General features: G+C 34.7%; 2 protein-coding genes and 1 non-coding gene across 4 annotated transcripts; 2 read left to right on the top strand and 1 right to left on the bottom strand.

Moving 5' to 3' along the window:
* Window positions 1–1,923: 1,923 nt before the first annotated feature.
* Window positions 1,924–5,349, top strand: LOC110416886 (putative glucose-6-phosphate 1-epimerase). The gene is made up of 8 exons (XM_021429055.2): window positions 1,924–2,804; window positions 3,007–3,081; window positions 3,230–3,286; window positions 3,372–3,535; window positions 3,780–3,914; window positions 4,121–4,223; window positions 4,515–4,614; window positions 4,818–5,349. Exons 1-8 carry the CDS (start codon window positions 2,694–2,696, stop codon window positions 4,985–4,987), a joined length of 915 nt encoding a protein of 304 aa, XP_021284730.1. The 5' UTR covers window positions 1,924–2,693; the 3' UTR covers window positions 4,988–5,349.
* A 237-nt stretch (window positions 5,350–5,586) lies between these two features.
* On the bottom strand, window positions 5,587–5,658 carry TRNAM-CAU (transfer RNA methionine (anticodon CAU)). The gene has a single exon. It is a non-coding gene; the product is annotated as a tRNA-Met (tRNA).
* A 4,236-nt stretch (window positions 5,659–9,894) lies between these two features.
* Window positions 9,895–13,953, top strand: LOC110422106 (Leucine-rich repeat protein kinase family protein). Of its 2 annotated transcripts, none has more exons than XM_021435899.2 (3): window positions 9,895–10,409; window positions 10,900–12,226; window positions 13,113–13,953. In XM_021435899.2, the coding sequence occupies exons 2-3, from the start codon at window positions 10,993–10,995 to the stop codon at window positions 13,757–13,759; spliced, it is 1,881 nt and encodes a 626-aa protein (XP_021291574.1). In that variant the 5' UTR covers window positions 9,895–10,409; window positions 10,900–10,992; the 3' UTR covers window positions 13,760–13,953. The 2 variants fall into 2 exon arrangements, with proteins under 2 accessions (XP_021291574.1, XP_021291566.1); XM_021435891.2 differs by having other exon boundaries at window positions 10,897–12,226.
* The last annotated feature ends 181 nt before the right edge of the window (window positions 13,954–14,134 follow it).

Raw genomic sequence — 14,134 nt, 5'->3', positions numbered from 1 at the left:
TTCTTGGGCTTTTCTTGAAGCATGTGGGTGAGGAGAAGTTTTGCCCTTTTCCACGTTTGGACCAATTGAAGCCACCTTCATAGTTCTCTATGCCTGTCTATGGTACGTATTCCCAAGATAAGATCTCATTCTGGGCTCTAGACCCTAGACCATCTTCTACTGAATTTTATGTATAAAGGCATTTTCTGTCATTTGAAGTAAAAAAAATATGTACTAATTAATTAGCTAAATACTTAAATACATATATCCTGCCATTTTAATTCTGTAATGTATCTAAACCGTATAACAGTCGGTTTTCAAATGTTAGACTTGGTAGACAGCTTTCTTTTGGACTTTGCACTTCCAAGAAGAATTGACTTTCAAGCTCCACCTCTGAGGCTTAGTTGGATTCTTGCTGTTCGGCTATACATAAAAAGAAAGGTGTCTCGTTAAACGTGGTCAGTCACAATGCAGATTCGTGGGATTTCATAATTTTCTATGTACATTGCATTTGTCCGGCTGCCTGCTGTAAAACTTTTTGGCTTTTGAATATTCTTCTGGTGTCCCGAACTTCCTGCTTTTTGACAGGAATCGGTCATGGGTACAAGTGCTATTGGGTATTGGGACCAAGTTCTAGTCAAAAGATCACCTTTAATCAAAGTCTAGGAAGGAAGTTCATGGCAAAAGTCTCGAAGGTGTTACAATTGTACAAGCACCTACCAAAACAGAGCACTTACTTGCACAAGCTTAGCAAGACATAACCAAGAGTTTTATTACTATAAAAGTTGTGGTCCCATCCCAAGTTCAATGTCAGACTTTAACCAACTTGATTCAAATGATCCTTGTATCTCGTGTAAGCTGCAATTATCCACCCCTTATGCTTTATGAAGTCATTATCAATGGAAAACCAAGGAGGCGGGGAGAGAAAAACAACGAGAAATGTGACAGAATACATGTTTTGTTTTACAAATATTCCTATTATTTCATGCCGAACAACGTTTTGGCAGCTTCCATGCGTGACATGGTTTTCCATCTTTTGTAAGAGGATAAGTCAAAAGTTAAGAAAAAGATGCGCAGCAGCACTGTTTAGACTCTGTCCTGATCAGCTGTTGAAGCTTTTGATTATTTCATTGGCGACCCATTTATGTTTCTGGTGGGGTCTGAGATGAGTGTCTTCATAGAATTCAATTCCCCCCCGAGTCCCCACTCGATGCTTGCATTTTATGTATGCTCAAGGTGTGCTTAACGGGGGCACATGATTTCCCCCTTTTGTAAGGAGAAATATTCTTCACTTCCTAGGGAGGTTGTTAAAAGATCAATGTCAAGCTGAATCTATAATTTGTTGAAAATCTGATAAAATATATAGCCCCCTTGTCGTTGGTTGATCTTTGTTGACCTTGAACTACAACCTCAAGGCATGGGATTTCTGCCGAAAGATGGGATTAGCTAGGAAAAGGCAGGCAGATGGGGCAAAATACTGAAATATTCAATGCCCTGTGCTCTTTTTGGCTCCTCCTCTCGCCATAGGTTAGTTACCCTTAACCACCATAGATTTAGAATTAATCCCCACTAATAAATCCAGGGAATCTCTGGCAGAAAAAAATGAGAAATCAATTGACTATTGAAAGCTTGAGAGAGAGAATTATCTTGGACTAATGTAACCCATCCATTTTAAGATTAGGTTTGATTCTCTTGATTAAAAATTTCAAAACTTTCCGGTAGCAGTAGTGATGATTTTGTCGAAACAAGTGGGAAATGAAGATAAGAAAGCCTTTCCTCTATTATTTTTATTTTCTTTTATATATTATTTCACTGGGTCGTTAATTCAGTTAAATTCAGGGGTCGCATGTTCAGACTTTAGGGTCTACATCATGTCTGGCAGCCACCACCGCTCCAAGCCAAAAGTTTCTCCTTGTTGCTTGGTCTTATGCATTAATTTTTGACTGTAAAATACCGAGTAAGACTATTTAAATTATCAGTCAGTCGCCTTCCCAGCATCATCCATATTGCGGAGTATGTAATGTTCTCTTCAACATATCTGACCCTTCAATCTTGCTTTACTGAAACGAAAAGGTCAGACTCAAATTTGCAGACAAATCTTTCTCTATAAAGTGTTGTTCTTGACCTGATCCATCCTCTCTCTCCTGGTTTCACAATTTTCCTAACCTCTTTACAAATTGGTTCTGTCATAAACGCTTTTGTTTGAAAACAGGGGCTTCAAAACATTTATTTGGCTTTGATTTTTGAAACCCTTTTTGGTTGGTTCTTTGAAGTTTAAGAGAGCTTGGTCATCCGGGTAGTTGTTTCTAGACTAGGATTTTGTATTTCGTTTCTCTCCTTGAATTATCTTGAACTGAACTTGGCCTGTTTGAAAGGGAGTGTTGGGAAATTTAGAGGGATTTCCAAATCTTCTAGCGGCCATCTGTCAGTACAGAGTTTCTCTTGCTGGCAGTTTTAATGGTGAAGAAAGATTGAGGTAGTTACACTGGTAGTTGGGATTTCAGGTTCGCGTCACGAGAAAATTTGGTTTTGTCACAAGAAGTGTTAAGGGCAAGTTCCGATTCTCAACTGCTTTCAGTGATTGTGATAAGCCTTTTTTCTACTGCTTAGCGTTTTTCTTGGGAAAACAGAGAGGAAGAGTGTGTGTGTGAGAGAGAGAGAGACTTCTGTCTGCTTCTTTGTTTCCCCTTACATGTCCTTACTGTGTTTCCACTATGAATCATTCTGGGGCAGCCTTTGATCAGAAAGCAGCAGTTGAAGTCACAAAGGATAGAAGTGGAATTGATCAGGTTCTGCTTCGGAATCCCCGAGGGGCATCTGCAAGGGTCAGAATCTTTTCGTTTTCCTTTTCTTTTTCTCCTCCTTTTCTAGTCTTTTCATAGTTTAAGGTGTCAGGAATAGTGACAAGTTGAATACGTTGAAGAAAAGTTCAAAACTAAATTATATGCTTGATTCTGATTATCATTCATCTTCATTCAAACTGCAGTTTTGGGTTAAATAGTGATATTATTGATGTAATCTGTACAGGTTAGCTTGCACGGAGGACAGGTTCTTTCATGGAGGACTGACCGAGGAGAAGAATTGCTATTCACAAGTAGCAAGGTAACATTAACATCTGGTGTCTTACTCATATTTATATTCTGCTGGCATATGATTTTTATCAATCCTTAGATATAGGGCCAAAATTGTGGTATATATCAATCATATTCCCTGAAAATGTGGTTTCTCTTTCTGACTTCCTGTACTGTAGGCAATCTTCAAGCCACCATATGCAGTGCGAGGAGGGATTCCTATCTGCTTCCCGCAGGTATTTGGGTTTATATGTTTATATGCATCAGTTTTCTACCAGTCTGGATGCATCTGGTTGATGGATTTGCTTCCAAATTTGTTAGTTTGGACAGCGAGGATCACTGGAGCAACATGGGTTTGCCAGGAACAGGACTTGGGTCATTGATGATAACCCACCACCATTGAATCCAAATGATTCCAGTGGCAAGGCCTATACTGACTTACTGCTAAAGCCATCAGAAGATGATTTGAAGATCTGGCCACACAGGTGAGGTCTTAATATGCCATGGATCCTTAGGAAATTGTTTAATTCATCAGTGAAATTGCTTATAGTCTGTCAATCTTTGACGATTAAGCTAAGATTAAAAAGGGTTATCCTCTGCTATAACAGCTTCTTTACAGTATTAACTAACATGACACATTCACACTCTCATGAGCTTATAGCAACCTAGCTGAATATTAATGTTCATAATTAATTAAGTGTATTAACGATTGATGTATATCTTTTCTAGTTTCGAGTTCCGTCTTCGGGTATCTTTGACAGCAGATGGGAATCTAAGCTTGATATCACGCATCAGGAATATCAATTGCAAGCCCTTTAGTTTCTCAATTGCTTATCACACATATTTCTCGATCTCTGATATCAGGTACAGAATACTCACCGTGGTATGAAAGTGGTTATAGCTTAGGCGTCAGCAACATATCAATTAACTGATCTGCTTTTTTCTATCTTTCAAGTCCTTTGACCATTAGTTCACTATAATTTCTTTGTGGCAAAAAAGTAATACACTCAGTCATGGGAAACAAGAAGTTTTAGACATTAATGGATATCTTTTCTTGTACCAATAAACAGTGAAGTGAGGGTTGAGGGATTGGAGACTCTTGACTATCTTGACAACCTCCGGCAAAGGGAGCGCTTCACAGAACAAGGGGATGCCTTGACATTTGAATCTGAGGTAAATCATTCTCTATTTGTTTGAGAGCTTAGGTCCTCCTCTACTGTCCCAGAAATGGAAAGCTTTTAAGTTCTAGGAAACAGATTGAAACTAGAGGTAAAAAGAAAGAGAAAACCCCTCAAAACATAAGCATTCAGTTGAGAAAACATTATGCGGATCCCAAGATACTGCACAAGAATTTCTCCATCCATCTGCATAAACATATCATCTAGCGTATTGCAAGACAAAATTTTATTTATCCATATGGCTGAACAGATGTTTAAGCCTTAATTTCTGATTTTCAATTTGCAGGTTGACAGAGTTTATCTTAGCTCTAGAGATATCATTGCAATTTTCGATCATGAAAGAAAACGGACCTTTATGGTACAGAAAGAAGGACTTCCAGATGTTGGTAAGCTTTTATCCTCTTCAATTCAACCTAAAACAGTACTAAAAGAGGTATATATGTGAACCACCTGGGAGAATCAGAAACGGTATTCATATCCCAAAACCTTGTGGAGGAAACCACGCTAGTTATTTGAAGATCACTGCAGCTCGAATTCAATCCAAGCCAAAAATCTGGCCCTGATGTTTAATTCTTTTGCATTTGTTCAGGGGTTTGGAATCCATGGGAGAAGAAATCCAGAACCTTGGTTGATTTTGGGGATGATGAATACAAACAGATGCTTTGTGTCTATGGGGCAGCAGTGGAAAAGCCAATCACCTTGAAGCCGGGTGAGGAATGGACAGGCCGTCTGGAGCTCTCAGTTGTCCCTTCAAGTTAACGAAATGGTTATCATCTTGAACCCCACATCGAGCCTCATCTTCTAAAAATGACAGCAAATAATACAAATTAGCGTCTCCCTCCACGGCATCTATCAAACAGAGGCAACATGAATCCGTTAATTTGTATTCAATTGTTTATGATACTAAGCAAATAAGAGATTTGATCACTTTGCAAAGTAATTGATTCAAAGTGATCATGAAAAATGTAAATTCCTGCAAGTGGAGATCTGTCTTTTAGTGTTTCTCCATGGTAGTAATGTTGCAACCGGAACTGATCAACATAGATTGTTTTAGTCTCTATCTCTATACGAATACATGTGTGTGTATATATATATAATATATCCATTACCTGGCAAAATAATGGAGCAGATGATGTTCATATATGAAGGCCAGGGAAATCTAGCAGCTGAGAACTCTAACCAAAATCTTCATTATCTGAAATGTAAAACGTTAAGGAGAGATGCAGGTGCAAGAACGTTCAGACTTCAGAAAGGTTAGACATACAATGTAAATGAAAGGAGAAAGGTTAGACATACAATGTAAATGAAAGGAAAGAAAAAAAAATGGAAAAAGGTGTTGGCCAGCCGAGCTACTCTACTATCAGAGCCAGGTTTCGATCCTGGGACCTGTGGGTTATGGGCCCACCACGCTTCCGCTGCGCCACTCTGATGCTGATAATATGGCTAAGAAATTCCTAATTTATAGTTTACGAAGACATAAAAGCCCAGAACATTCTCCACTGGGCCTTTATCAGTATGTAGCTGTGTAGTAAATCAAACCGTGTCGTGGTCTTGTTTCTTATACTCTCATCCGATGAAAGTGAGCCATGATTTAATGAACCCAGTGTTTTGTTTGATTTCTTGACTCTATACAAAAAAGAGAGAAAGTTATATATATTATTGATTTATAAAAATTTAAATAAATTTTTATTTTTTTATTACATTCAATCAAAATTTTATATTTTAATTTTAAATTAAATAAATATTTCTAATAAATAATTAATTAATTGTTATTATTAAAATATTACTCTTTGTTAATAGATAATAACATAAAATATTAATGTGACATTTTCACATCTAAATCAATATTACGTTAACATCTCGTATATAAAAAATAAAAAATAATATTTTAATTAATAATAATTAATAAATTATTAATTATAAACATTTATTTGATCTAAAATAAAAAATTTTTTGATTAAAAGAAATAAAAAAGGGTAAAATTTATGTGAATATCCTTAAATAGTTTAAGAATATTTTTAAACATTATGTCAACATTATTTAAAAAGACCAAACTTATACACAAAACAACAAAGCTTTTCTTTCTAATACCTTAAAAGAGTACTTCACAAAATAAAATACAACCATATATAAAATAGTTTTGACCTTAATTATTAGCTAAAAAATGTGAAAATGAAAGCTTGCATGAAATTACCTTGAATTTGCAAGCACCAAGATGTAGCTTGAATGGTAGGAACTAGGAAGCTTGGGATGGCCGGGTAGGTTGCACATTACATATCGATGCAACCAGATAGAAGAAAGAAACCCACTATCGAAGCTTTCACGTCCATACCCCAAAGGCCAAGGGCCCAATGGCCATGACTAAGATTAGCCGCCCTATCTGATTGCTACTCGAGCAATCGCCCCTCCACGAATATATTCCCATTCTAAACCGGATGAGGCCAACTTGACGAAATCAAATCAGAGTTCATTGCCTTGGAATTACTAGACAATTGCATATGGTTTTCCTCAACAAAACGTCTGCCTCCCAACTATATACCAATAGTCTCAATTCACTCCTCCTTTCCTCAAATGACAAATATTCTTTGCCTCCTCACTCATGTCCCAAATTATGCACTCGTGCATCAATTATATATCAGAGTAATATATGTATGTAACAAATTCCTTTTGCAACCCACCCTCCTTTTCTTTTTTAATTTCATTTAAATATTTTTGGTAAGTATAATAATTGGATCCTCCCAATAAGCAGTTGAGAAAATGCTGACAGGTGTTATTATTATTGTTTTTTAATTTAATTAATTCGAGCTCTTTATCGTAACATATGTAGTACCTGAATGGAGCGGGGCGCCTTTTTTATCTAGCAATTTGGACAATTGTTATTGAAATTTTCGACCAAACTTTGTATGCGACAACGACAATGATTTTAAAGCTTTTCGGATGGGAGCCATAAGAACACAAAGAGGTAGTTAAAATGTTTGTTGAAGCAGATGGAGACATACATTAGGGAGTGGAAGTGGACAATTTAATGGGGGGGAAGGAGAAGGACGAAGATGATCAATTCTTAATAATACCAACCACCATAGCCACTCTCTTAACTCCATCTGAAAGGACAACAAATTATTAAATAAATGAGAGAAAAGAAAATAAGAAGAAAAAACTTGACCAACTCATGTTCATCAACCTGTTTAATTGATCTTCGTGCAGTCAAGTTAATTAGGTGGAGCCTTTTTTACCTTTCTTTTTCTTTTTGGTTAATTATTGAAGCAAGAGTAATTATAAAGATTACCAAAAGTGGTTGAAGGTTTAAATTATAAATGATTAATAAAAATTGAAAAAGTTGTTTAATTATTTTAAAAAAATTATTTTTTTATTTTTTATTACATTCAATTAATTTTTTATATTTTTTATTTTAAATTAAATAAATTATTATTATTAATAATTAATTATTATTAATTTATTAATTAAAATATCACTTATCTTTTTTTATTTATATAACATTTGATGTAAATGATGAAAATATTACAAAATTATATTATCATATCATATTATTATTTATTATAATATTTTAATATCGCGTGACATAATAATTAATATTTTATTTAATATTAATTAATTAATTATTAATTATAATTTATTTAAAAATTTATTTAAATTTTATAAATAATTTATAGAATTTTATTTTTTAAAAAAGGTGCATAAAACATGTCAATTCTGATTGATATTCAGTCTTTTTTGCATATTAATTAACTTTTTTTTATTTAATTCACAAAAGTTGAACTAGTGGATTTTGGTGGACGAATGGGTGTGAGATCAGCATATAAAAGACGAAACAACGAGATAACGACAAATAAGGATACAGTTACTGAATGATGATTTAAGACAGAAACTTCTTGCCCTTAAAATATTTGGATAACATTTTTCTGGATATGAAGTTATGGAGCACTTATTTATTTATTTATTAAAAAAAACAGAAATTAGTTCACAAAAGGTTGGTCAAGCTAAAATGTCAAAACCTCCAAATCAATGTTTTTAAAAGGAAAGTTAATTCCGTGGATGTCTTACAAAAATAGAAAAAAAAAATGTTAAGAGGTCTTATTTTTAGTTACTAAACGACAATAAAGCGGCAAATGTATGGACCGCTGTGAGTACGAACTTTCACTTGCTCTAATTGGGAAAAAAAAATTGAAAGATATCTACAATGCTTATATTTAAATATTGACATAATATTTAAATAAAATTTTAAATTATTTTAAAAATATTTAAGTAATTTTTATTTTTATTATATTTAATTAAAATTTTTATATTTTTATTTTAAATCAAATAAAATTTTATAATTAATGATTAACTAATTACTATTAATATAAACGACACTTTTAATTTTATATCTACATCGTAGTAACATAATATTGATGTGGAATATCATAATTGTCAAATGATCATGTTATCACATCAAAATAATCTGTCATATCATTATCAATTATGATATGTCAACATATTATATCATCATCAATTATGATATTTTAATATTCCACATCAACATCACGTTGTATAGAATAATAAATAATATTTTTACTAAATTAATTATTAATAATAAAAATTTATTTAATTTAAAATAAAAGTAAAAAGATTTGATTGAATATAATAAATATATAAGGATTTATTTAAATTTTTTAAAATAGTTTAGGGGCTTCCTTGTATATTATGTCTTAAATATTTAGTTTAATAATAAATTAACATATATTTATATAAAAGTAAAATTTAAAATTGATTTTTAAATAAAAATAATATCAAGTGCTTAGTGTTAAGACTAGGAATATTGTTTTCAAACTTTACATTATATCCTAATTTTAGAAAAAAAAATCTTACAAAAAAATGTTGGGAGCACTATTTTAGTCAAATACTATTTATTTATAGTTTTAAGACTTTTACACTTTTTAATTAGTGTACCTTTTTGAACTAAAATAATTTGAGATCATGGACAAATTTATCGTTATATTATGAATTAATATTGAAATTTGTTATTGTATTTTTTAATTTCGTTGATTTTTTTCATAACGTAAAAGAATTTATGTAAATTTATTATTTATGCTAGTAATATTTCAATTTGATTAGTTTTTTTTAAAAAATTAATTAAATTAAAAATACAATAATAAAAATTTGCATTTATAACTTTTTTTTACAAAGGGGAAAAAGATAAAATTTTATTATTTTTATTCAAAATCAGTAAAATTAAAAATGTAATGATAAAATTCAATAAATTAAAATGTGATCAAATTCAGTGTATAATTATAATGAAAAGTTTGATCTTCATCTTAAATAGTCTTAGGAAACTGCTTCTGAAAAATGCAATGTCAGAGGACAAGAGGACGGGTCCAACGGCGTCGTCCGAAAGCATCAGATCGAACGGTCAACAAAATATTTTCACAATCCCGTATCAACGGCCATTACTTCCAAAACACGTAGGCCCCACACCTTATTTGTAGTCACCGTAAACAGACGACAGAACAGAGCGGCACCCCAGTGAGACCCCTTTGTTCATCACCCATATTTAATGATTGGCCCACATGTCAGCGTCTTAAATCGCCACGTCACTAACGCCACCAAATAAAGTTAAGAACGGTGGTTTTCCGTTCGAGTTTTCACCGGTTTTTTCTCCACCAGCCGGTTACGTTATAAAGCTCCCTACTCCTCTCTATTTCTCCCCCTGCTTCCTCAATTTAATGTCACGAAAAAAATATAGCCGTTGCTAATAATCAGAAAAAGAAAAATCCAGCAAAAGCTTCATGTATTTGCTATTTATATACTTGTTTTTTTTATCCTTTTAGCTTCAAGTCAGTGATTTGGTTCCATTTCTGAGCATTGTAACTGTCTCGAGAAAACGAATAACAATTTCTGTGTTTTTCTTTTCTATCTTATAAAAAGAAAATTCATCATTTCCTTTGCTTTTTTGAGCCATTTCTTAATTATTACTATTCCATTCTCACACGCTTTGGATGCTACTTTAGCTAGAGAAAATAATCATAACAATTTGCATTTTCACCTCTTTGGCCTTTGTTCTCACATTCTCTCCCTCTCTGGGGTTGGTGAGTGAAAAAGGCAGAGTTTTGAAGTATTCAACTGAGCAAAAGAAGTGAACTTGGAAGCAGAAGAGGTTTTGAGGAGTGCAGATCTAGAAACCGAGGTAAGTGTCAAAGTAGTAATTTTTTATTTTCCAATAGTTTGTGATTCTAAAGAGTTAGTTTGATATTGGGTTTGGTTTGGATTTGGTTTTGAATTCACTGGGATTCAAGTTTTCAACTTTTTGGTTGAAAAGCTAAAGAACAAAGAACAAAAAGGAAAGAAGGAAGCTGGTTTTTTTAGTGAATCGTAACAATAAGGAGTCATACCGTAACAGAGTTTTGTACTGTATTTGCTTAAAGAATAGAAATTGGGTTTCTGGCAGGGTCTCTTTTTTGACTAAAGACACCTCACTCAAAGCCTGCGAGCTCATTTTTTAATGTGAAAATCCCCAGAGCCCGCCACTGCTTTTTTCGACAATTATCTTGGAATCTGACCTTTATTTTTTGGTTTTCCCTCCTTAGTCCTCCCTTTACATTCTGGTTCTACAACTTATTTTAAATTATTTTGAGTTGTTTACCATTGTTTTTTGTTCTCTATTGTTCTTCCAGCAGCTTAATACCAATAGAGGTAAGGAGGGGAACCAGGAAAATAGCAGAAACAGCTCGTTTTTTGCTTCAAGTGTTAGGTAAGAGAGAGAGAGAGAGATGGAAGCTTTGCACATTTTCTCTTGGATTTGCTTCTTGGGTTTGGTTTTGTTTCAAGGAAATGCAGACCTAGTTGAAGATAAGCAAGCATTGCTTGATTTTGTTAACAACCTGCGCCACTCTCGTTCTCTTAACTGGAATGAGACTTCTCCGGTTTGTAATAACTGGACAGGAGTCACTTGTAACGCTGATGGCTCTCGGATAATAGCTGTTAGATTGCCTGGAATTGGATTGCATGGCCCTATTCCTGCCAATACTATTAGCCGCCTCTCAGCTTTGCAGATTTTGAGTCTTAGATCCAATGGTATCAGTGGTCATTTCCCTTCTGATTTCTCTAATTTGAGAAACTTGTCGTTTCTTTATCTTCAATACAACAACTTCTCTGGTCCATTGCCGGTGGATTTCTCTGTTTGGAAGAATCTAAGTATAATAAATTTGTCCAACAATCGATTCAATGGGAGTATTCCTAGTTCGCTGTCGAATTTGCCTCACCTTGAGTCGTTGAATCTTGCAAACAATTCACTTTCTGGTGAAATTCCTGATCTGAATTTGCCTAGCTTGCAACAGGTAAACTTGTCCAACAATAATCTCACTGGAGGTGTTCCAAAGTCTCTATTAAGATTCCCGAGTTCGTCTTTTGGAGGTAACAACATTTCTTCTGAAAGTGTCCCTCCTCAGACTTCCCCGTATGTTGCACCCTCTTCTGAACCATATCCGGCATCCAAGAAGTCTGGGAGGCTTGGTGAAACTGCATTGTTAGGAATAATAATTGCTGCTTGTGTTCTGGGGATCGTGGGTTTTGCATTTTTGTTAGTTGTTTGCTGCTCAAGAAGAAAGAGTGATGACGTGTATTCACGGAAGCTGCAAAAGGGAGAGATGTCACCAGAGAAAGTGGTCTCGAGGAGTCAGGATGCAAATAATAGATTGTTCTTTTTTGAGGGTTGTAACTATACATTTGATTTGGAAGATTTGTTGAGGGCTTCTGCTGAAGTATTGGGGAAGGGGACTTTTGGTATTTCTTATAAGGCAGTGCTAGAGGATGCAACCACAGTGGTGGTAAAGAGGTTGAAGGAGGTTAGCGTTGGGAAGCGGGATTTTGAGCAACAGATGGAAGTGGTTGGAAGCATTAGGCATGCGAGTGTGGTTGAGCTGAAGGCATATTACTACTCAAAAGATGAAAGGCTGATGGTTTATGATTATTACAATCAGGGAAGCGTTTCTTCCATCTTACATGGTATGTTGCTTTGTCCAAACCTCTTGTTTCTGTATGATAATAATTAATTTCATTTCATATCTGAAGTGCTGGAAAACAAACTTTTATTGTTTGCAATTTACTCTTCGAATGGTAATGGCCTTGCAAATGACCAATTCTGATACTGTGGGTTCGTTCCCCTGGGTTTTCTCCTAGTCTGGTCTTACCCAACTGAGGATAATTAATAGATAGGACAAAGTACTTAAGATGATTTTATTCTTTTGTATTAAATTCGAATTTCTATACATCACTAAATCTTTATTTTTCTGAGATAGTTCTGATATCTTACTACATTTACAGGGAAATTTTGTCTTTGTGTAAATATTTGTGGTTTATGAATGATGGTGTTAGCAGAAAAGATGATTTATAGATAATAACTAATACGTCTTGGAATCATTTTGATTGCAACCGAAAAAAGAATAAGGGAATAAAAATACTAGATCAGTATTGTCATAGATGCGGCTGGTTTATTAACGTATCAGCCTGTTCTTCATTTTTGAATAAATCGGATATCTTTCAGTTTAGAAAATCCACTGTATCTGATGAATTCAATTAGTAAATGCCACACTCCTGCAACTAAGTTGACTCAACTTTGAGTGGAGATTGTTATGCAAAAAAGATTGAAGTTATTGTCCTCAAAGAAGTTTCTGAATCATTAATGTTGATTTCTGGTTGTGAGAGAGAACATATAATTAAAAACTATGTCACGAATTAGAGTTTGGTGGTACAAGAGGATTTTGATGTCCTTAGCTTCTTTCTTATGGAACACTGTATGATCAATCTTTTAATTCCACTCTCTGACTTTGGTCTTTACTTTGTAAAAGATCAAATAGCTTCTAGATTTATTCACAATGTAAGCTTGTTACAGGTAAGAGAGGAGAGGACAGAATCCCTCTAGATTGGGATGCCAGAATGAAAATAGCAATTGGGGCAGCAAGAGGCATTGCCCGCATCCATATGGAAAATGGTGGCAAGTTTGTCCATGGCAACATAAAGTCCTCAAACATCTTTCTCAACTCTGAACAGTATGGTTGTGTGTCAGACCTTGGTCTGTCAACTATAATGAGCCCACTAGCCCCTCCCATATCCCGTGCTGCTGGTTATCGTGCCCCCGAAGTGACTGACACCCGGAAAGCTATGCAGCCTTCTGATGTCTATAGCTTTGGTGTGGTCCTACTGGAGCTCCTTACTGGAAAATCCCCAATCCATACTACTGGTGGTGATGAGATTGTCCACTTAGTCAGGTGGGTTCATTCAGTAGTTCGAGAGGAGTGGACAGCTGAAGTTTTCGATATTGAACTGATGAGATATCCAAATATAGAGGAAGAGATGGTGGAGATGTTACAAATAGCAATGACATGTGTTGTGAGGATGCCGGATCAGAGACCTAAAATGCCAGAACTAGTTAAAATGTTGGAAAATGTCCGGCATATTGAATCTGAGAATCGGCCATCTTCAGGAAACAGATCCGAAAGCTCAACACCACCAGCAGCAGTGATAAGGAGAGAATCCTAGTCTCGCAAGGAGTCACCATATCCCTCTATTAGAGTCTTTTTCAATTCTTTTTACCTAGTTTAGTGGTGTATTTTTTCTAAAAAAAATTCGTTTTGCCTTTTCCATGAACAAATTCTGTTGAGACTTGTATCACCCGGATCCTGTTAAGTTAGAGTTGGGAGGTTATGCATTGGTGAATCACTCTTCTTTTGATGCGATGAAAGTGGTATGATATGATCTCTCTCCCTCTCCTTCGCCCTCTCTCTATCCTTATGAATATGAAAAGAGCATTTTATTTCAAAGGTCATTTCACCCCTGTTCTGTTGACATTGGTATCTTAAAGTTGGTTAGCAAGTAATTTAGGAATATGACTCTGTCATTTGTCCTTCAGACCTC

The sequence above is a fragment of the Theobroma umbraticum genome, unplaced genomic scaffold (assembly GCF_002168275.2).
Source record: "Theobroma umbraticum cultivar Fairchild unplaced genomic scaffold, ASM216827v3 scaffold_30.0, whole genome shotgun sequence".
NCBI classification, from domain to species: domain Eukaryota; kingdom Viridiplantae; phylum Streptophyta; class Magnoliopsida; order Malvales; family Malvaceae; genus Theobroma; species Theobroma umbraticum.
Note: the sequence above shows the minus strand (reverse complement) of the source record. Positions and strands in the feature narration are given on the sequence as shown.

Excerpts from the sequence above, each read along its gene's own strand:
- LOC110416886 (XM_021429055.2), top strand. The coding sequence starts at position 2,694 with ATGAATCATTCTGGGGCAGCCTTTGATCAGAAAGCAGCAGTTGAAGTC. Across the intron at positions 3,915-4,120 it reads TTCTCGATCTCTGATATCAG|TGAAGTGAGGGTTGAGGGAT; the intron begins GTACAGAATACT and ends ACCAATAAACAG. Across the intron at positions 4,224-4,514 it reads CCTTGACATTTGAATCTGAG|GTTGACAGAGTTTATCTTAG; the intron begins GTAAATCATTCT and ends TTCAATTTGCAG.
- LOC110422106 (XM_021435899.2), top strand. The coding sequence starts at position 10,993 with ATGGAAGCTTTGCACATTTTCTCTTGGATTTGCTTCTTGGGTTTGGTT. Across the intron at positions 12,227-13,112 it reads CGTTTCTTCCATCTTACATG|GTAAGAGAGGAGAGGACAGA; the intron begins GTATGTTGCTTT and ends AGCTTGTTACAG.